This window comes from Ursus arctos, unplaced genomic scaffold (assembly GCF_023065955.2).
Source record: "Ursus arctos isolate Adak ecotype North America unplaced genomic scaffold, UrsArc2.0 scaffold_32, whole genome shotgun sequence".
Lineage (NCBI taxonomy): Eukaryota > Metazoa > Chordata > Mammalia > Carnivora > Ursidae > Ursus > Ursus arctos.
The window spans coordinates 11,052,537-11,075,310 of NW_026623008.1; the positions used below are offsets into that span (position 1 = coordinate 11,052,537).

At 57.1% G+C, this 22,774-nt stretch overlaps 1 protein-coding gene across 2 annotated transcripts; it reads left to right on the plus strand.

Moving 5' to 3' along the window:
* Positions 1 to 22,326, plus strand: FBLIM1 (filamin binding LIM protein 1). 2 transcript variants are annotated; one of them, XM_057305497.1, is made up of 9 exons: positions 1 to 124; positions 6,353 to 6,409; positions 6,847 to 7,116; positions 11,934 to 12,103; positions 12,630 to 12,747; positions 14,384 to 14,553; positions 17,203 to 17,381; positions 18,204 to 18,321; positions 20,736 to 22,326. In XM_057305497.1, exons 3-9 carry the CDS (start codon positions 6,867 to 6,869, stop codon positions 20,847 to 20,849), a joined length of 1,119 nt encoding a protein of 372 aa, XP_057161480.1. In that variant the 5' UTR covers positions 1 to 124; positions 6,353 to 6,409; positions 6,847 to 6,866; the 3' UTR covers positions 20,850 to 22,326. The 2 variants fall into 2 exon arrangements, with proteins under 2 accessions (XP_057161480.1, XP_026375555.2); XM_026519770.4 differs by lacking the exon at positions 1 to 124 and adding an exon at positions 2,190 to 2,270.
* The last annotated feature ends 448 nt before the right edge of the window (positions 22,327 to 22,774 follow it).

Genomic DNA, 22,774 nt, shown 5'->3' on the forward strand with positions numbered 1-22,774 from the left:
CCTGCCAAGGTGACACGGACACCACCCACTGGGGCAGCTGCGGGACCGCCTTCGCCAGGACGCTCCTCTCCACCCAGGAGCAGCCACACAGGTGGAACAGGCGGCCAGGGGTGCTGGACAGCAGGTAAGTGGTGGCAGCTGGACCCCCACATATCCCTTCGACCTTCCCCCTTCCGCAGCCAGTCTTAGCCCCAAGCAGATGTGTGGAGGCCTGGGCCCTCGATGGAGTCCGTGTGACTTTGGACGAGGCCGCAGATCAACCCTTTGGTATCTCATTGTCCCATCTGCGGGTGCAGTGAGGCGGCTCAGGGGACGTCGTGAAGGTGAGGGAGGGCAGCTCCATGTTTATCTGTTTTAAATAAGCTTCTGGGTCACAAAGCACTTGAAAAGGGGGTTCTAGGGCCCAGAGTATCTGCAAACCCCTGGATCGCGCCTTCTCCTTAAATTCCTTCCCACCCCTGGCAGTCAGCAGCCCCCTCCTTCCTCCTGGGAGAAGCTCCGGAGCTGGGGGCGGGGGCAGTCCCCTCCAGGCAGCGCTGCCGGCTGGGGATGAGCCTGGTCAAGGGCCCCAGCAGCCTGGAGTCTGAGTCTGCTCAGCCACGGGTGCTCTACAAGCCTCAGCTCCCACATCCCTGTGGGTGGCAGGTACGGGGCGGGGGGGGGTCGGGAACAGGAGCCGCAGAGCAGTGTGTGCACCCAGGGGGCACCCGCTGGTCTGGGTTTGAATCCGGCTCCACCCCCTTGCCCCTCGTGTGGCCTTGCACCTCTCTGGGCCTCAGTTTCCTCAACTGTGAAGCAGAAATGACCAGCCCTGCCATACGGGGCTGTCCCGGAGATTCGGTAGAGAGGTCTGTAGGTCAGGCACCTGCCACGGGAGCCTCTACCCTGGGGGCTACTGTTATCATGTTGTTTGTGGAGTGGCGAGAGGCTCACAAGTGGGTGAAGAATTGAGAGAGGCTGGGATGAGAAGGAGGAGGAGGAGTGGGGGAATGCTACAGGGTACCCAGCTGCCGCCCTCACGACCCCCATGAGTGGGAGCCCCTCAGGAGCAGCCCCAGAGCCATCCTGGCCAGGGTGACTGGAGCTTGGGCCCCAGGGGAGAGCTAGACCCCGCCTGGCCTCCCCACAGATGGCGCTGGGTCCAGCACTCCTCTGGCCTCAGCCACTGTGGCTTTAATCAAAAGAACAATCTGTTTGCCTCTGAATCAGACCCAGATTCCTTTTCCCAGCAATGTTCCCGAAGCCTCCAGGGACTCAGGCGGCCCATCCCTGCTCGGCTCAGTCTCCTGTCCCAGGGCCCAGGCTCTGCTTCCTCCTCCCCCTCTACCCCGGCTTGGGTCCGGGGAGTGCAGGAGGCGGGAGGGAGTCGGAGACTGGAACCAGGGTGGCAAACCAGGTGACCTGACTGTCTGCTGGGCCCTTCGGACAAGGCTTCCTGGAGGGGCCTGTGCCCTCCGCAGCCCCCCCCCCAGACACTGGGACCCCACTGCAGAGGGTTTAAGGGTCCACACAGGCAGTGATGGCCGCTCAGAAAGGAAAACTGAGATGACCTACTCCGCTGAGCATCTGAGACCTCCCCCCGGGGTCACCCCCTAAGAAAGTCCCAAGCCCAGCATGTGTTGACTTCTGACAGCCAGCGCCCTTCTCACTGTCAATACCACCTTTTATCCTCAGACTGACCCCCAGCGGTAAGCAGCCTTTACCCCCATTTTACAGATAAGACACTGAGACTCCAGGAGGCAGAGTGACTGCCCAGGGTCACTGGGTTAGTGAACGGCCATGGAACCCAGATCCACCTGACTCCTAGGACGCTGGGAGATCTCAGGCCAAACTCAGGTGTAAGGGGGCCGCCCCCCAACACACACCCGACAGGGCAGGTGGGGCCACCAACCCAGGTGACCCAGGGAAGGAGGAGAGGAAGCACCAGGCAGGGCGCACAAAGGCCTCGGGGGTGGGCAGCGGGGGAGGCCTCCCACCCCAGGCCCAGGCCCAGGGGAAGGGAGGAGTGGTCGAGGGAACAAAGGGCGGGCGGCGGGGGCGGCGCGGGGCGCGGCCGGGCAGGTGGGGGGGCAGGTAGGGGCCGCTTCCGCCGGCGGGAATCCCGGGCCCCCTCCCCCTAAGCTTCACCTTTTATGGTAAGGCGGCCGGGGCGGCGGGGCGGAGGGAGCCGAGGGGGCGGGGAGGGCGGAGGGGGCGGGAGGCGCCGCGCCGCTCCCGGCTCTGCTCGCTCGGGCGTCGGACCGGAGCCGCTGGGGGCGCGGGCGACGCAGGTAAGCGGGGTGCTGGGCGCGGGGCTGGGGGGGGGGGGGCAGGGGGCGGCCGTCCTTCCGCCCCTGCCCCGGCCGCACACAGGTGACAGCAAGGGCAGCCCCGGGCCGGAGCCCACCCCGCCCCCCCGGCCGGGACCCCAGCCCCCGGCTCTCCTGCAGGGGGCCCGCGGGGGGCGGGGGTGCCGCCTAGGCTCCCGGCCCCAGGTCTCTGTCCCCGGAGCGGGGGGAGGGCTGGTGTCCCTGCCCCGGAGCGGGGCGCCGGGGGAAGAGGTGGGCAGGGCGGAAGCTCCCGCACAAAGAGGACAGCGTCCCGCACATGGATCGAATTAAAGTCCCCGGCGGCGCCCCACAGTGACCCGGCCAGCCGCCCGGCTGGGCTGCTTGCGGGAGGGCGCCGGGTTTCCGGAGCTCCGGGAAGCTCCGGGCCCCTTCACCCAGCCCGGGTCAGGCGAGGGGAAGGGGGGGGGCCCAGGGCCGCCCCTCTCTGGGCCTCAAATCCCCGTCGGGGCTGGGAAGGGGTGTGCCGTGGGGCATCTTGGCGTGGATCCTCCCCCAGCCCTGCTCTGGGTACCCCGGGAAGCGCCCGGGCAGCGCCCAGATTCCTGCTCTTGATGACGGAAGCCAAGTCGGGTCCTCCCAGGTCCCCCAAACCAGCTGGGCCCCTGGGGGCTCCTCCCCATCAGGGGCTGGATAACCAGCTGGCCTTCTCTTTGCACCCACCAAGTACCAAGATCTGGAGCTCTCTCTCCTTGTATTCTCTCAGCCAACCGCCTTTCAGGACAGACTTTTTAATTCTCACTTTAGGAAAAAACAGGCCCAGAGAGGGTCAGTAACCTGCTCCTGGTCACCCAGCAGGAAAGAGGTGGGGCCGGGCGTGAATCCAGCTCTCTGTGCTTCCTTGGCTTCCCTGAGGTGGGGCAGAGGAAAAGGGCACCCCTACCCAAGGCTGCAGGGCCCTCTGCAGGGGGTGGGCACAGTCTCATTCCCACCTCCGGCAAAGTGTCATTCTGAACCAAGCAGAGATTGCTTTGTCCAAGTGTCAAAGAACAAAGATTACAGGTGGTTCCAGAAGTTTTTGGAGGGTGTTAGGAGGAGTAAGGAAGGAAGGGAAAGAGGGGGGTACTACCAGGAGGCCCGCCAGCCTGTCCCCTGCCCTGGGCTGCAGCCTAAAGCCAGGCTGGGTGGGTGGCTGCCTGGATCTCAGCCTCCTTCCTTCCTCTTGACAGGAAATGACTTTCTTTCCCTTTGTTCCCACTTTCTCCGCTTACCCAACTGGGTCTCAGATTCCCCCTCTACGGGAGGAAGGATGGGGGCGGAGGGTCCCCTGGGTGCGGCTGGCCAGTAGCCCCACAGGGACGTTTCTCACACATACCCTGGTCTGGGGTGACCTGGGGGCAGTGGGAGCTGAGGGAGGCCAAGGCTCCCTCTCCTAGCAGCCTGGGGCCTGACTGACAGGCTTTGAAAATCCCCAGCGGGGGCCCCTTCCCCTGGGGCCAGAAGTCCCTGCGGGAACCACAGGGAGGGATGGTGGGGGGTGGAGCTGCCCAGCTGTGCACATCTGGCCTCAGAGCTAGGACGTTTGCCTTGGGTGTTTTCCGAGAAACCCACAGATCTGACTTCCCGGAGGGGTGGGCTGGGGTGGAGTGGGGGTCAGAGCAGGGTCGAAGGGGGGCGGAGGAGGCATCCACAGCAGTCTCTGGGGATGAGCCCAGAATGCACTGACCACAAGAAAATCTATCCCGATCGGGCCATTCTGGGGGGGTGAGAACAGGCCTGAGGATTTGGAGGTCCCGTACCATCCAGGGAGGGAAACGTGTGTCGTCTCAGGTCCAAGGACACCCCCCACCCCCGCACCCCCCCGCACCCCCCGCACCAGGACTCAGGTCAAAATGGTGCTCAGTTAGAATTCTGAGTCTGCTAAGTCTGCTAAGGTCACCTGGAAAAGTCACTTACCCTCTCGGGGCCTCGCTTGGAGCCACCTGTAAAGTGGGGGCATAAGGGGCTGTGTCGCAAACGAGGTGCGTTTTGGGGCTCAGAGAGCACATGACACGGTGCCGGGCACACAGCCCACACTTGGTCACTAAGTGCCATTGCTGTCGTTTCTTGCACGGGCATCTCAGAAAACTGCTTACAAAATTAGGCTCTTAAACTTGTAACCAAATCCAAAGCCCGGAAGTGTCAAAGCATATGGTGCTGCATGACCCGTGGCTGTGGCCGCCAGTGTCAGGAAGCATATGTACCGCCAGACATCGCGTAGAGAGCAAGAAACAGCAGGAAAGCACTTTGAAAGGACTTTTTAAGCTTCATAGGTTGTTTCCTGTTCAGAGCAGGTATTTTGTTAATCAGACTGACCTATACGTTTTAACCAAACATATAAACCAATGCGAGAGGGATTGAGGCACATTGGTTGTGTTCGTTACTGTTATTCCCTTAGTCACCATGAGAGTCCGAAGTGGCCTCTCAGTGGACTTTGAGATACAGAGGGGGCCCTATGAGTGGCCGCTAGGGCTCCAAGTCTGCCACTGGGGTCCCTCAGGGCCCTCAGCCCCTACCCACCCAGCCCCATTTCTTGAGATTCACTCACTGGGTCCCTATTTATTCTTCTCCCCGCATACCTGTGGGCTGGCCTTTGGAGCCAGAGCGGGGTGGCTTAGCTGGAGAGTGAGTTAGAAAGGGGAGAGACCCAGCTTAGACCCAGCTCAAAGTGGGCATAAGCCCTTGGAGCCCAGTGAGGACCCCCGGCTGAATGTGGTTGACTTGCTGTCCCCCAACCTGAGCGCCCCCCCCCACCCCCGCTCAGCCTTGGCCTTGGAGGCTACTCTTTGCAGGCACCACCTGGGGGATGGAAAATGGGCTCCTTGACATCAGGAATGCTGCCCTGCTCCCAGATCCGTGTCCGGATGCCGACACGGCTTGGGTCACAGAGATTACGGGCACCGCTGAAGTCACGTGTAGTCACTTGGGGAGGTAGGGGCAGACGTGGTGACAGGGAGCCAACATGTCCTGTGATGGGCTGTCATCACCCTGTGGAAGCAGACAGCTGCCTCCAGGAGGGGGTCAGGAATCAGGGGAGGCTTCGTGGAAAAGCTGGGCCTCTAAGAAAAAACTGACATTCGCCCTGTGAGGGGTAGGGGTGGAAACACTCCAAGGCGGGTAAGAGAAAAAGCTGAGAAAGGGTGAACGGTCCACGGTGGTCAAAAAAAGAAGTTGAGGGCCGCCTGGCTGGCTGAGTCGGAAGAGCCTGCAACTCTTGATCTCAGGGCTGTGGGTTCAAGCCCCATGTTGGGTGTAGAGATTATTTCAAAATAAAATCTTTTTTGTTCCTTATTTGTTTAGAGAGTGAGGGAAAGAGCTTGGGGAAGGGGGAGAGGGGGAGAGAGAGAGAGAGAATCTTAAGCAGGCTCCATGCCTAGCACAGAACCCAACTCAAGGCTTGAGATCATGACCTGAGCCGAGATCAAGAGTCAGACGATGAACTGACTGAGCCACCTGGTGCCCCTAAAAATAAAATCTTTTAAAAAAAGGAAAAATAATAAGTTGAAGCCAGAGGAATTTGGACTTCATTTTGAAGGTAGTAGGGAGCCATGGAAGGTTTTTGAGTAGAGGAGAGACAAATTTATGCTCTAGAAAGGGCAGGATTGGAGATCACTGGGGCTCCCACCCCTACCTCACCCCGGTGCCTGAGCCAGAGCCTGGTTTTGGAGATGGGACAGAGTGAGAGATTCTGACAATAGAATCAAGACTTGATTGGATATGGAGGCGGATACAGAGAAAGGGATGCCGTCGGTGGGCTGGGCTGGGAGAGGGTGGCAGAGCCAAGTGGTCAAGAGCATGGCCGCTGGATTCAAATCCCGTCTCTGCTGCTGTGTGACCTTGAACAAGTGATTTCACCTCTCTGAGCCTTGGTTTCCCCATCTGTCAGGATAGTCATAGTGCCTCTCCCCCAGCGGCCAGGAGGACTCAGGAGCCAGTGGGCAGAAAGTGCTTAGGACGGTGGGTGCAGAGAGAGATTGTTCTGTCCCCTCTGCCTCCTGGAACCCAACCCTAAGGCTCTGACGGGTCACGCTGTTTCCCTCCCACAGCACAGCCAGTTTGGACCCCCCGGGGACTTCGGCCTTCCCAGGAGAAGTGGATCCCAGGTGAGGGAGGGACCTGGGGTGTGGCCCCGCGGCAGGCCGGGCCCTGGGCTGGGACCAGCAGTCAGCTGCCCTGGGGGGTGGGGACCTGGAGGAGCGGCTCCTTCCTCACACTTCTCAGATGAGCAAAATTAATCATTTGTGAGGTGAGCGGGGCAGGGCTGCCCTTTGCTTCCCCAGGTGTGCAGGTTGGGGGGCGGGCCGGTGGGACTGCTGGGTCACCTCCGTGTGGCCGAGTCACCTGGTGGACACCTGCCCTCCTCCGCAGGACATCCCCAGCCCCTTCTTTGTGTCCGCTGGGACCAGGCGGGGCACAGTGGGGTGGCCCCTCCTGTCGTGTTAGCAGGAGGGAGGCTCGGTGCCCTGGGGATGTCTGTCTGTCTAGAGCATGTCCCTGTGTCCTGAGCCCTGCCCCAGCTGGAGCCCCACTCTGTCCCCAGCCCCACCAGGAACCGAGACAATGGCCTCGAAGCCCGAGAAGAGGGTCGCCTCGTCTGTCTTTATTACGCTGGCCCCCCCGCGGCGAAACCTGGCTGTGGCCGAAGAGGTGAAGCCGGCAGCTTGTGAGGCCCGGCCTGGCCGCCCCTGGGAGGCCCCTGCCACCGTGAAGGCGCCCGGGGCTGGCTCGGCGGGGAGACCCAGCCTTTGGACACCCCCTGCCCGGGCGGCAGCCGCTGTGCCGGCTGTGCCACCCCAGCTCGCCAATGGCGGTAAGAAGCAGGGCACCGGGCACGAGGCTGGCTCAGAGGCAGCACGGAGGTGGGGAGGAAGGGACAGGCTCCGAGCGCATTCATGCGTCCGTTCCTTCATGAGCACCTGCTATGTGCCAGGCAGACTCAAGCCCACCTGCCTGGGTTTGAATCCTGGCTCTTCCGCTTGGCTGTGTGATGTTGGCAAGCATGCGCCCTCTCTGTTCCTCTGTTTCCTAATCTATAAAACAGGCGTCATGATAGTACCTTCCTCAGTGGATTAGTGGAATTAGTACATATGTTTGGGCCAGCGCCTGTCACGTGGAAGGTGTTAAATGTGTCACCTGCTGCTACTCTTCTGGGCCAGAGGCTGGGGACATGAAAAGAAAGACAAGGCTTTCAGCCTGCATGAAACTGAAATCTTAGTGGGGGAAACAGATGGCAAAAATATATAATGTTGGGGAGACACAAGTGCTGGACAGGAGCAAAGCACGGCGAAGTGGTGGGAGGTATAACTTTTTTTTTTTTAAGATTTTATTTATTTATATGAGAGAGAGAGCATGAGCAGGGGGAGGGGTAGAGGGAGAAGCAGACTCCCTCGCTGAGCAGGGAGCCCCAGGAGGTACCACTTTTTATGGAGCAGTCAGGATGGCTTCCCCAAAGAGGTGCCATTTCACCTCAGCTAAGACCTGAATGACAGGATAGAGCTGGCCAGTGGGAAAAGCAAGTGCAAAGGCCCTGAGGCAGGAATGAATGGGGCACGCTGGCATGTTGAAGGACCTCAAAGGTGGTTTTATTCTTTCTCGAGCTCTGCCATTCACTGGCTCTGTGGTCTTAGGCAAGATGTTTGTTTGCTTGGTTTCCTCCTCTGGAAAGTGGAAATTTGGTCATGTATGTGATGCATCCATCACAGAATGGACATACTTCACACATGGCTCTTCCTTTACCTTGTGCTTGGCTCTGCTGCCGTGGTGACAGTGAGCTTTGGAGACCTCTCTCCATGGCGTCTTAGCTGTTGGTTGGGTAGAAACAAGGAAGGAGGACAACCCAGGGGCCTGGGGCAGGGGGATGGCTCGCCTTACAGGACACCAGGTGGAATAAGGAGGCCCAGAGACATCAAGGATGAGCCCCCTGAGGTCCCCCCGGGTGCAGAGTCAGGTGTCCTGCTGTCCCCGAGCAGGGTTAGGGCAGCCCTGTGCATCCATCACCACAGAAACCACCTGAAGACCAATAGGAACTGCCAATTCCGAGGGGCCAGGAGAGGGCAGGAGAAGGGGCCACCCGTGTACACGCGTGGGAGTGCATGGACATGCATGTAACATGCCTCTTCATACGCCACGACCTTGTAAACAGATCTGTCCTTTCTAACCACACATCCCAAGAACACGGCCTCCTCCCGGTGCTTCCATGTAGAACCAGGACCACGATGAGCGGAATTCACACAGCAGGACGTGTGATCCGGTGGAAAAAAATGACGACCCTTCTGGGTAGGAGAGGGAGTCCAGGATATATGGTATAGATGCCCCAGTGCCAGAATTTCCAGGATGTTCTCATGGGCTGTTGGAGTTACAGTCAGAAGATCCCGGGAGTGTGGTAACAGAAGCGGCCTTCTCTGGGAGGGGGCGCCCAGCCGTGCTGGTCAGCTGGTCCGCCGTTTTGTGGCCGATTTGGCACAGGGGCAGAGCCCGGGGCATCTTGGGGTTCAGCCTGGCTTGAGTGAGACAAGTTCTAGGCGAGCAGCGTGGTCATGAGTCTGGTCTGACCTCAGAGCACAGAGCGCGCCCCGGGGCCCTGCCACTTGCTTCGAGCCATCTCTGGGGCAGGCTGGCCTCTGACACCCCAGCTAGTGCTCGTCCCCGCGGGAGTCCACACACGTTTATTTGGCCCTTTCATCCTGACAGAGGTCCCCGCTCTCCCCCAGATGCTCACGTGCCCTGACTGCGGCCTCACCAACTCGCATTCAGAAGTCAGTTTTTCTCTTGGCTTCTCTTTAAAAGTCTGCTCTTCCTCCTGCTCCTGGCCACGTGACCCTGGTCCAGCTCAGGCCCCTCTGCACGGCGGCCTGCGGGCCTCCAGCCCCGGCTGTCTTGAATGCCTGTCCTGGCCAGGACCGAAGAAGGCAGGGTCCTGGGAGAGGCCTGAGCGCTCCTGCTGCCTCTCCGTGATCCGGTTCCTGACTCACTTCAGCTCTGCGGGAGCAAGGTTCTCACACTGGAGCAGCCTAGCATCAGCAGGGGGCTTGTTCCGACACAGCCGGCCCCACCCTGGGTGTTTCTGATTCAGCAGGTCCGCTGTGGGGCCGAAGAATTTGCATTTCTTACACATTTCCAGGTAATGCTGAGGCTCTGGTTTGCGGACCACGCTTGGGGAGCTGTGGTTCTAGCCCGAAGGCCTTAAGCAACTGAAGCTCCGGGAGCGGAAGACTAGTTTTCCAAGTGTGGTCTTCGAACCAGAACCAGCGGCAGCTTCACCTGGGAACTTTTCAAGAATGTAAATTCTCAGGCGCTTTCCCCCAAGTCTGCTGAGTCAGAAGCTCTGGGGGTGGGGCCCCCGTCTGCCTCTGAGCAAGCCCCCAGAGGATTCTGTGGCTTACTCACAGGTCTAGAACAATCCTCCCATCTGTACCGTCCCTCAGTCCTTGGGAGAACGGGCAGGGGGCTCATTATCTTTGTGGAATGGGTAAGAAACCGGAAGCCCAGAGAGGTGCCCCTGTGAATCCGCAGGGAATGGGACCAGAGCCTGGGGCTTCAGGGGGCAGGGCCTGGGGCACTTTCCGTCTGCTTTCCATGGGTGTCTAAGGCAGTCTGACCTTGTGAGGCCTGGCCTACCTTGTGCCCCAGAGATAGGAGGGGAGCGGAGGGCAGACTCCGACCAGACTCCCTGCCCTTTCTCCCTGGGGCACTATTAATAGCGCTCTCCCTGTATGTGGCAGCAGCCGACAGGATTTTCAGGGCCAGCTTCTCTCCTGACCCCCAGTCACCTCCTCCAGGGGAGCTGGGGAGCTGTTCCTGGAGAGAGCAGAGCCTGGGGCTAAGGCAGGAGCTGGGTGATCCTCAGCCCCCCTCCTCCCTCTGTCCTCCCCCGAGAGGGCCTCGGATCCAGGCCCCTCCCCTTCTGTGGACCTCAGCCTTCCCAGCAGGAGTTCAGCTCTCCTGGTTAACGTCTGGCTTCCGCTCAGGTCAGGATTCCAGGGTCCTGGGATCTAGCCCCAGGGAGTCTGCTTCTCCCTCTGCCCTCTTCCCGTTCGTTCTGTCTCCCACTGTGTGTCTCTCTCAAATAAATAAAATCTTAAAAAAAAAAAAGAAAGGAGTTAAGCTCTCCTGCACTAACCAAGAAAATGGTGTCATGCCAGGGTGTTTTTCTTATGTATGTACGTGTGTTTGCTGTTGGGTGGTTCTTTTTTAAATTTTATTTATTATTATTTTATTTTTTCTAATGAGAGAGAGAGGGAGAACATGAGTAGGGGAAGGAGCAGAGGGAGAGAATCTTAAGCAGGCTTCACACTCAGGCTCAGCGTGCAGCCTGACTCTGGGACTCGATCCCAGGACCCTGAGATCATGACCTGAGCTGAAGGCAGACGCTTAACCGACTGAGCCACCCAGGTGCCCCAAGTGATATTAATTTTAATAATGTATATTGTGCCATCTGATACAGTAAAATGATCATTTCAGCAGTAATTATGGAAACTATCAATGAGATATTTTACACTGTGTTTTCAGTCCTGATTCTTCCCGCACATCTCGGTGTGGACCAGCCATGTGCCAAGTGCTTATTGGCCACATGGGACTGGTGGCTGCTTTATTGGACAAAACACACACACAATGAACCGTATGTGGTTGTTTTTCTCTAAATTCTCTTAATGCCAGGGAAGTTTCTCCTTTCTTTTTCTCTCACATGCCATTGACTTTTTGCAAAAAGTAGGGTCAGTTTCTGTAGAATGTCCCTGATTTTTCCCCTGCTGTCTTGGGGCCCCATTCAACTCACCCCCTCTTCCAAGTTTATTGTTAGCAGAGTTAATTCTGGAGACCTGATTAGATTGGGTTTGGTTCTTGTTTATGTTTTGGGGTTTGCTTTGGTAAGAACATTTAAGGGTGTACCTGCCTGCAGTGTAACATGAGCCCGAAGCCCCCTGGTATCTGCTGGGGTTATTAACCAGTGGATTCAGGTGGTGACAGCCTGACCCCTCCTTCAGAAAGTTCTCCATCAACCTGTTGCCTGATGCTTTCAACACTTGATAGTCATTGCCTGGACCGGTTATTTAACCAGGGTGGTGGTTCCCACACTTAGGTGGCATAGTGTCACTGGGAGGGCTTCTGTGCTCTCTGTGGCTGGACCCCACCACACAAGTTCCGATTCTCCAGATCAGGGGCAGACCCAGAAGGCGCATTTCTGCGAGACTTCCGGTCACTGCTGTTGCTGAGCCAGGAGCCCCACTTTGCACAGCCTTAGCGGTTGAGTTCGCTTGTATTTCAACAAGGACCTTCTAGCAAGGATTTGGGGCCCTCGAGCGTCCCGGTAGGGGAGGGCTGTTATGGGGGGTTCTGACACCTTCTGTTTTCTGAGCCCATGCCACGTGCCATCTCCTGTACCATCTCCTCACAACAGCCCAGAAAGAATGATGCCCATGTTTCAACTGAGCACACAGACCCAGAGAGGTGAAGTCTCTTGCCTAAGGACACACAGCAAGTCAGTGGCAGAGCCAGAGATGGACCGCAGGTCTGGGGGACCCTGGACATGAGCTCTTGGCCCCCATGCCGCATGGCCTTCTGGGTAAGTGGACACCTTTTCTGTCCACCCGCAGAGACTCACACCAACCCTCTCTCCCCTTTTGGTTGCAGGATGTTCTCCCCCTCCTCCTACCTTGGATGGCGAGGACGCACTGCCCGATCTGGACCTCCTCCCACCTCCACCGCCCTCCCCTGATGAGGAGCCCCCTGCCTCGATGGGAGCGGCGCTCATTTCAGACTTAGAGCAGCTGCACCTGCCCCCGCCTCCACCCCCACCCCAGGTACTGCCAACCCCTTGGTTCCCCCACCCCCAGTGGAGCCCCAGGGGCCCCAGGGAGGGAGGGAGGGAGAGGGGGAGGGATTTAAGCCTGGAGATTGCTCCTGCTTGAGGGCTGTCCCTCTTCGAAACTTCCAAGCCGTTAAAGTTGGTCCTGTTTTTCAAGGTCCCTGGATGAGGGATGCCGCAGCCTTTTCCCCCTCAGGTACCCCCTTCAGCTCTGAGAAGATATTTTTAATCCTCCGCCCTTAACAGACGCCATTGTAGAAACGGGCAGGATTCCAGGCCAGGGAAGAAGAATTCCAGGAGCTTCTTCAGAAGTAGGAGGAAGTAGCTTTGGGCCCCAGCCACTGCTGTCAACCTTCCTGCTGAGTGACACTAGGTCCCTTGCTTCTCTGTGCCTCGGTTTCCTCCTCTGCACAGTGGGGCTGATTGTGCTTGGTGCCGTCAGCGGAGGAGCAGAGCTGAGAGGGCTGTGCGGGGTCCCCACTGGCTGACACCTGTCCTGCCCTCCCCCTGTATCCCCACAGCCCCTGGCGGAGGGACCTCCGGTCCAGCCTCGGCCCATTCTCCCCAGGCCCACAGAGGAGGAGCTGCCGCCTCCCCCAGAAGAGCCTGTTGGCTTCCACGAGAGAGAGGCATCCACAGGTATGGGCTCAGGGCTGGAAACTTCTGGGGGGCCCCCAGGGGCCCTCACTGGACAAGCATGAGCTTCCACGTGGGAACTAGGAGAGCAGGGCCTGCCAGCATCTGTCCCTGCTGCTCACGGTTCAGTGATGGGCCTTATAATTATACATCAATTTTATGTTTATTGCCTTAATCTTTTTCCTTTAAACTGAAATCCATTTTTTTAACACTAGTTTTTTTTTGTTTTTTGTTTTTTTTAGATTTTATTTATTTGGGAGAGAGGGTGGGGGAGGGGCAGAGGGAGAGGGAGAGAGAGTCTTAAGCAGACTCCTCCCTGAGTGTGAAGCCTGAGGCAGGGCTCCGTCTCATGACCCTGAGATCATGACCTTGAGCCTAAATCACGAGTCCGACGCTCCACTGACCCCGCCACCCAGGAGCCCCGAACTGAAATCCATTTAAGTATTGATCAGCCAAATGTGCTGTGATAGCAAAATACCTTGAATTTTTTCACTATTTAATTTTTTGAGCACGTAATGTTCTCGCGTAGACAAAAGAAAAAGCACGGAAAGGTGTAGAGTGAAAAGTCTCCCCTTTGCACCATCCCGGTGGCCCCCGCTTTCCTGCCAGGTGGGCAGCCCCTGTGGTTAATGTCTTGCATATCCTTTCAGAGATGTTCAATGCCTGTGCAAGTGAGTACGACCCTGTGTCTGCCCCCACCCCGGCCCGCGGTCCCACAAACTGTAGCAGACTCTCTGCTCTTCCGCGCTTTGCTTTCTTTCCTTCACACATCGAAGAGGTCGCGCCACATCCTTCTTTTGCACAGCTGCATAGCAGTCCTCATCGGGGCCCTGCCATATGCGCGTAGCCAGTCGCCCGTGGACGGGCACATAGGTGGTTTCTTGCTACAACACTGAGGCTGAGACGAATCTCCTAGCATGTAGGTCATTTTGCCCGCGTGCAGGTTTGTGGGAGAAATTTCTAGAAGAGGAAATACTGTGGTCAAAGGGCGGGTGCATTTATAACTTTGATCTTTTTGGCGCGTTGGCCTCTGGGGTCCTCCCGAGCTGCACCCCCACCAGCGGCGTCTGAGGCATGACTGCCCGCCGCCTCCCCCGCTGTGTGTTCACTATTTACTTAGCAGCTACTAAGTGCCTGCCAGGCACCGAAAGCCTTCTCTGCTCCAAAGTCATAATATACTTCTCCGGTTTCTTCCAGTCTTATGGTTTCATTTTCTCACACTTAAGATATTTGATACATTTGGAATCATCTGGGTATAAAGGTGTCACTGTGGAGCCTCCTTCAAATTTTTACGGATGGCAACCCACTCGTCCCGATGCTGTGTCCTTTGATTTCGGCTTTTTTTTTTTTTTTTTTTTTAAGATTTTACTTTTAAGTAATCTCTACACTAAAGGTAGGGCTCAGACGCAACCCCGAGATCAAGAGTCGCACTGTCCGCTGTCGGAACCAGCCAGGCGTCCCTGACATAGGCTTTCAGAGGTGTTCACGTTCCTTTTCACCGCTCCTCCTAAAATGAGGCCACACTCGCACCCCCGGGGGCTGGAGGCAGAGACCCAGTGCTCTAGGCTTGTCCTGGGTGGTGCCTGGGTGCGGTAGGCCCAGGCCGGGCGGCTGACAAGCTGCGTCTCCTCCACCCCAGACGTCTGTGCCTTCTGCCACAAGACCGTGTCCCCCCGAGAGCTGGCCGTGGAAGCCATGAAGAGGCAGTACCACGCTCACTGCTTCACGTGCCGCACCTGCCGCCGCCAGCTGGCCGGGCAGACCTTCTACCAGAAGGACGGGCGGCCCCTCTGTGAACCCTGCTACCAGGTAACCCCCCTGCGGCTGGCCTCCCGGCACCAGGCACCGTGCTGGGCGCTTGGAAGGTGTCCCGTTATTTCACTGCCCACAGTTATCCTGGGAGGCAGGCCCAGCGACCCGTTTCACAGATGAGGAAGTTGAGGCTCCGAGAGGGGAAGGAGCTCAGCCAAGGTGTGTGAGCTTTCTGTGGCTGCTGTAACGAATTACCACGAGTTTGGTGGCTTCACACAGCACACGTTTCCTCTCGTACAGTTTTGGAGGCCGGAAGTCCAAGTCTGCACCCCCTCCAGAGGCTCTAGGGGAGCATCTGTGTCCTTACCTTTTCCAGGTTGTTTTTTTTTTAAGATTTTATTTATTATTTGTTTGTCTGAGAGAGAGAGCACAAGCAGGGGGAGCGGCAGGCAGAGGGAGAAGCAGGCTCCCCACTGAGCAGGGAGCCTGATGTGGGACTCGATCCCAGGACCTTGGGATCATGGCCTGAGCCGAAGGCAGATGCTTAACCACCTGAGCCACCCAGCCGCCTCCCTTTTCCAGCTTCTGAAGCTGCGCCCCTTGCATCCTTTGCGTCCCTTGGTTCCTTCGTCCACCTTCCAAGTCAGCAGGGAGGCATCTTGCTTCCATGTCCTACTTCCTCCTTCTGTGTCAAATCTCCCTCTGCCTCCCTCTTATGGAGACACTTGGGGTGGCACTTAGGACCCACCCAGGATCATCTCCCCATGTCAAGACACTGAACTCATGGGGCGCCTGGGTGGCACAGTCGTTGGGCGTCTGCCTTCAGCTCAGGGCCTGATCTCGGAAGTCCTGGGATCGAGCCCCACATCGCCTGCTCTGCTGGAAGCTTGCTTCTTCCTCTCCCACTCCCCCTGCTTGTGTTTCCTCTCTTGCTGTCTGTCTCTCTCTCTGTCAAATAAATAAAAAAATCTTAAAAAAAAAAAAAAGACACTGAACTCAATCATATCTGCAGGCCCTTTTGCCACTAAAGGTAGTCACAGATCCCAGGGATGAGGACATGCATGTCTTGGGGACATGTACCCAGCCTGTCACACATGTCACACTCCAGAAGGTGGTGGAGCTGGGATTCTCCCCCAGCCCCATCTGCTTCTGGAGCCCTCCGGTGCTCTTGCCTCTCTCACCGACAGCCACAGGTTCCAGTGCCCAGTCTCGCAGGAATCTGTGTCGCCTGTGAGTTCCAGGTGCAGTCCGCGAGAGCTAGTCTGGATGCCACGATGTTAGAATTGCTCTCTGATGCCGCGTGGCATGCAGCCCATCACAGACGCGGCCCCTGGCTGTGCCCAGGCCTGGCCTTGTTCTCATGAGTTGGTAGCACCTGGCAGTTGCGTTTTTAACAAGTCTGTCTGTGATTCTGATACACACACTGCAGTTCGAAAAGTACCGATTCCAAGGGTTAGACTATTTGGAGGCCTATCTAGTAAAATCCAGACAATCTGATGACAGTCTCAAGACACCACCGCAGCCAGTGAGGCACCGTGGGAGCAGCAAGGACCCCACCCCATCCCTCTGATCCCATCAAATGACAGCGGGGCGGGGGGGGGGGGGGTGGTGATAGCTTTATCCTCTGCCCTAGGCTTACAGCCAGACAGGGGTGAGGCACTGAGGGGAAGCAGGGATGAGGGTGGACTGACAGCTAGAAGCAGCAGGAGGAAGACTTGCGTCGTGTTCTAGGGAGGGAAGGGCTTCCTCAGGACAAGGAGAGAGGTTGAAATGTTGTTCTCACCAAGTGGGAGCAGATGTCTAGGCAGCAGAGACCAACATACCCACCTGTCTGGATGAAATCGGGTGAAATGAACAGGAGCACAGCCAGGAGGGGAAGAGAAAGTGGACAGGCTGGAAGGTCTAGAAGAGAACGTGGACAGGCTGGAAGGTCTTTGCTCTGCCTTAGTAGTCTCTCTCTCTCTTTCCCTCTCTCCCTCCCTGCCCGCATCCCTCCTCTTCCCCTTCCTCAGCCCCCTCAACCTCCTCATTCCAGAAGGGATTTGAGGCAGCTTATAAGAATCCACAAATACCGATACTAAACAGTGTTGTACACTTAAAAATTTGCCAAGAGTGTAGATCTCATGTTAACTGTACCACAGTGAAATTTCAGAGATAGAAAAAGAAATCAGAAGAGAGGAAAAATTAAAGTAGAAAGGGAGATGAGACCAGAGGGAGAGTTCATACCCCAAAATATATGAATAAAAGACCCCTACAGTCATTCCTGAGAGTGGGACATGGAATTTGACTCTGAGCTTCCCAGTGGCCAAATGGAAAAGGGAAGGAGTTTTGAGGTTCATTGTCTGTAAGATCAAAAGCACACCAGTTCTTCCGGGAATTCCTTTTCCTGACTTTGAGGTTTAAGAGAGATTTCTCCTATGGGCTCTAGTGGACACTGGCCTTCAGCATGTCCTAGTAACAAAAAATGCAGTAATAGCTTCTTGGCAGGATTCCTCGCTGTAGGCCCAGGATACAATGCCAAGCTCGATTCACTTTAAGCAACAGTAGAGGTTTAGGGCAGTGGTTACAGGCCGGTTGCATGAATGGGAGCCCTTCTCCTACACCCCTGTGCTTCTGGGCCCCTGTGGGTCGCCAGCCAGAAACCCCTTTTGGCTTGGAGTGGGCACAGCCACGGGATGGCTCTGAGGCAATGTCCCTCTGTCCCAGGACACCCTGGAGAAGTGTGGCAAGTGTGGCGAGGTGGTCCAGGAGCACATCATCAGGGCCCTGGACCGGGCCTTCCACCCTGCCTGCTTCACGTGCGTGACCTGTGCCCGGTGCATCGGGGACGAGAGCTTTGCCCTGGACAGCCAGGATGAGGTGTACTGCCTGGATGACTTCTACAGGTACGAGCAGGGTCTGCGCCCTGGGTGGGACTCGACCAGAACAGAGTCGCTGGCCCGAGCTCTAGGTGCTGGAGCAGAGCGTTCCTGAACCCCCTGGCTCACAGAAACCCGTCCACCCGTTCCACACACCCTACATTTGACCACGCATCTGCTTCTGGCTGTAGCTGCGGGTAACCTGCCCTGTGCCAGGCATTCCACCGGGGTGAGGCCCTTCAATCCCCAAGCCTGGCCTGTCAGGCAGGTACTGTTAAGCATTCCCTTTTGCCAAATGTGGAAACTGAGGCAGGCAGCAGGCAAGTCTCCCAGCTGCTCAGTAGGGAAGTTACGATTCAAACCCCCAGACCCCAGGGGCTCCCCTTGGAGCTAGAGCCCTAGGAGGCAGTAGCCTCAAGCTAGGCGTCACGCTGGGCCCCGCCCTGGGGTTGCTCACTGCCCAAGGGGAGAGACAGGTGAGTCTGTTCAAAAGACGGGGAAGAAGAAGGAGAAGCAGCAGCAGTGCCCTACCATACCACATAAACGAAATGGGGTTTCAGCCCCGCTCAACACCCATGAGATTTCTCGGCTTTCTCACATTCAAACATTCCCCAGTCACTTCCTTGCCTCCAGCTAATTATACCCTGGGAAGCCGGGTCTAATTACGCCGGCCTCTCCTTCCGCTCCTGCCAGGAAGAAAGAGGCGTTTGTGGCTGTGGCTGCAGGTGCAGTCACATGGCAACGCGTCCGAAATAGCTCGGGGAGGCGAGCTAGTGCCGCCCCGGCTCCCGCAGCTAATTTCTGCGGTCCTAGCCGGAGCGCCTCGAGCGTGGGTTCCCTTCCCTCTAGGAAATTCGCCCCCGTGTGCAGCATCTGTGAGAACCCCATCATCCCTCGAGACGGGAAGGATGCCTTCAAAATCGAGTGCATGGGGAGGAACTTCCACGAAAACTGCTACAGGTGTGAGGTGAGTGGGGCGGTGAGGAGTTAGGATCGCACTGCTGGTGGCACCCTGTCCCCCCCCCCCCCCGTGGAGCCCTGCCGAGAGCCCGCGGGGTGCCAGGCCTGTGCTGGGCGCCGGGACACGGGGACGAGTCAAGGGGCGGGAGGGGGGAAAATCTCAGCTCCCAAGTGCTCCCCACCCAGTAGCAGAGACATAAGAATGGAGATCATTACAAACAGAGTCTATTAATCAGAGCTCCGAGTTCATGATGAAGACCAAGCCCATCCTGCTTTCCTCAAGAAAGGGAATCTCATGGGAAGGCTGTCGGTGAGGTCATTGATGAGATCATCAGGCCTCTCTCTCCACCTCTCGGTTCTGCCTGTTTTGTGTGTTTGCTTCGTCTTCTCTTCCGGGGGGGCTTAGCATCCTCTGTGAGGGGAGGGATACAGGCACGGCCATCCTTCCAACTTAGAAACCCCATCGAGGGAAGCTGTGCAGTCTCAAGAGGGCCTCTGATTGGCCCAGCGTGGATCACATGACCCAATCATTTCTGAGCCAATCACTGGCCGGGGGCTATGATTGACAACCCCTGGGGGCCAGGGAAGCAGGACCCTATGAGACCACGAGGGGTTGCTACAAGCCTAGGAAAGAAGAAGGGGGAGGCTGCAGGGTGGAGGGAGGCTGAGATGGGAAGGCTGCTTAAAGCTGGTGCAGTCACCCCAGCCAGAAATGCCCAGCCCAGGGTCCCCCGCTCAGCAGGGTCCCATGCTTGCTTCAAAGCTCTGCTGTCACCGTCTTGAAAGTCTTCCTCTTCCGACAAGGGGCTCTACTTTGCACCTTGCCCTGGACGCTGCAGTTACGTAGTTGGTCCTGCTGGGGAGGCTCCGAGCCCTCCCCCGCCTCTTCCTCTGTCACCCCCATGTTGCTGATGTGTCTTCTCTGGTGATGGTAACAAAGGTAGCAGCTTTTATGGGTGTCACCTGAGTGGGGTGTCCCAGAGGAAATCTCTTAGCCAGCCAGTGAGTAATTCCAAACATTTATTTTACTTTGCTCTTATTTAAACAGATGCATGGAGCCAAGGGGCTGTTTGCACTCAAGTGACAAGGGGGTTTGGTAGAGAAGTTGACGTATTGTTCCATATTATGTTGTGCGTTGGTTGTGGTTCAAAGTCCAGCTGATAACGCGTCTTACAAGGACAATGATGTCATTCAAGTGCTATTATCAGCACTCTAGCCCTCATTAGGCCCAGTGGTGATTAGCTTTTCCCTGAGCCTGGCTGGTGAGCAAACAACCCCTCCCTGCCTCCCCTGGTCAGCTTGGCAAAGGCGGCTGTGAGCGTCACCCAGGCTGCTGCTCTAATTGGGGAAGGCTTGCACCACCATGGCCCGGAAGTGATTTGGGCTACTGTTTCCCTAGGCAGGGAAATGGGCTTCAGGGTGCCCTCTCAGATGAGGAACAATGAAAAAACTGAGCCTGAGAAAAGTGGCTCCAATTCTGGCCAGTGTGACCCGGATCTAGCCAGCTCTGGGCCACCCCATAGTCCCTCATAGACTGTGACTCGGTCATAGTTGAGGTGTCTTCTCCCTTGATTCTAATTTAGGAGAGGTCACATGTGCCCCTTTGGGACCTGAGGTTGGCAGCTGATACGCCCAACAAGTGGCCTTCAGGAATAGCAAGGATCCCGTCACCTTGCGTGACTTGAGGTGCAGTTGCAGGGAACAGACACATGAGGGCGCCCTTCTCCCCTGGCTCTGCTGCGTCACGATGGCCCCGTCCTCCTTGGTCTGAAATCCTTTGGTGATTTGAAAAATTGGAGGTTTGTGCCAGTTTTGAAGCTGGGCAGACAGGGGAGCAAAAGAAAGAACCCTGGACTCGGGCTGGAGACCTGTCTTGTCCCAGCTCCAGAACCAGCTCTACGGCCTGGGACAAGCCCGTCTTTCCCCAGACCTCAGTTTCACCAGCTGTGAAATGAGGGGATTGGACTAGATTCAGTCATTCACCCAGCAGATGTTTATTGTAGGCTTGTGGTGTGCCAGTCTCTGGGCTAGGTGGGATCTAGCAGGAAATGGGGTTACTGCCTCGCAGAGCTTACATTCCAAAAGGGGGCTGGGTGGTCATTAAGGCCCTTCTAGCTCTTTCCATGATCCCTCAGTGTCCATGAATCTCCCAGTGTCCTCAGTTCTCCCCTCCGCTGACCCTCCCCTCATCACTCACACCTCCCTGTGGATGAAAGCCCCCATGTGCCTCGTCTTCCCTGACCCAGACCTGGCCCAGGTGTGTTGGGAGAATGGAAATGAGGGGCCACGTTCCCGACCCTTCGGGAGTGCATTCATGCAGCTAATTTCATCAGCAAATGCTGGGGGAGTCCCCACCCCTTGTGGGCTCTGTGCCGCCGTGCTCGGGCCTGGGTTCCGTCACTCGTGCCTTGTTTCTCGTAGGACTGCAGGATCCTTCTGTCTGTGGAGCCCACAGACCAAGGCTGCTACCCACTGAACAACCGTCTCTTCTGTAAGCCGTGCCACGTGAAGCGGAGCGCCGCAGGGTGCTGCTGAGGGCACCCATCGGGCCCTGGGGCTGTGAGCCACCCACTAGCCCTGGACTCGAGGATTGGCGGGGGGGAACCTTTCCTGACTCAGTTTGCTTTTCTGACCCACTCTTGCACACTTTCCTTCTGAGCCAGGACAGGGACCAGCCTGCAGCTCTGCCCGCCACGTCCGGGCCACAGGGGCTGAGCCCCCCCAGCCCCCTCCCAGCTCAGAGGTGGGCAACTGGCAGACAGTGCTCCTCAGACTTTCCACTCCTCCTTCTAGGCTCTGGGCTCTGGAAGGTTTCCATGCCAGGAGCCTCGTGCCCGGGGTTCCCATCTCCAAGGCTCTAGCCCCTCTCGAGCACTGGCCTTGACCCCTATTTCCATGGGTGAGTTGGAGTGAGTTCTCTATATGACACCCCGTGTCCCTAGCAATGACACTTCAGCTGTTCCGTAGGGGATACTAAGACCAGCCCTGGCTTGCAGGACTGAGCTCTTTGGGTAAACCTCCAGGGTCCCTTAAAAAGCCCTTTTTAAAAGAATTTGAGATGGAAATGGTGAGAAACATTCTTTGGATTTGGGGCAAGGTGGGGATCTTGATGGGAAGTGTCTCATAAATGTACAAGAATGTGGCCGAGTGGTGGCAGCCATGGACTTCTCACCTGGAGGACATGTCGTGCTGACATGGGGACCAGACCCAGGTATGAAGCTGAACAGCAGGGGCAGGAGGAGAGGGTGGTATACGCTGGTAGTCCAGGGACGTCAGCCACCCCTCTGCCCCGCCTTCCGGCGCTCCTCCCAGTGCAGCAGTGGTTCAGCATTGATTAAGTGCTGGTTGTATGCTGGGGAACGGGGTCCAGGAGCTCTGAGTGTTTCCTCCTACGGCCTTGCCTGGGGCTGTGCACACAAACTCCACACGTGCACACACTCCTCCAGGACAGTGCTGGGGTGTCCCTTCCGCCTCCCTGTTTATCCCCCCCGTGTCCCACTCGGACCCTCCAACCCAGGCTACCCTGTGACCACTGCTTCCTCAAAGCCGTACCTGGAAGATTCTTCTTTCCTTTTAAGGAAAATCACTTCTGTTGCTAACTTCTAAAACATCTTGTAGGGCATAAACAAATTTAAACAATATGTACTTTCCTCCCGGGGGTGGTCCGGATGCACCATGCACACCTGTGGGGGTGCCCCGGGCTCCAAGTACCGGAGAGTCTCCCTGCAGAGCCTCTTAGGGGCCTCAGAGCAGAGCCCAGCTTCCGGCTCAAAGCTTGGAGAGTGAGTCCCAGACTCCGGGCACTCATGGACCACCTCCACAATTCTCATTGTAACCCAGGACCTCCTGTTCTCTTCTTCCTTAATATTTTCTTCGATTCAACATACTTTTTTATTGTACTTATTTCGAACTTTAGTCTTATGCTAAACAATATATCCTGCAGTCACATCTTATATGCTAGTTATGTTTTTTCCTATTACACATGAAAATAAATGCATACCTGTTAGAAGTCCGTCTGTGTTCCAACTAAGATCTCCCCTAGGTCAACACTGGCCTTTGGCAGGAGCTGGAGACATGTTGGTTGAGTGTCTGCACACTGGCACAAGTGTCCAGGCAGCTCCTGTACTTCCTTCCCCCAAACTTGCTTGCAGCAGCCGACCCCCAGGCACGCCAGTGCACTGTTCCTGGACACAGGCCTCCAGCAGCAAGGGTGGCTGCAGGGTGCCCAGAGCAGAGCCTCTGCTGTGGGAGGCCCTCTGGGTTCACAGAGTCAACACCTGCCCTCGGGCTGTGCTGTCTGCGCACGAACAGAACGTCCCCCCTCCACGTTCATGCGGACAGCCGGGTTCGCTTGGTGAGCGCAGCTCTGGAGAGGAGGGTGCGTGGAGGAAGGGGCTCTGGCCTTGGGGGTGCTCAGACCTGACTCTGCCACTTGGCAGTGTGGACAAGTGATCGGTCCT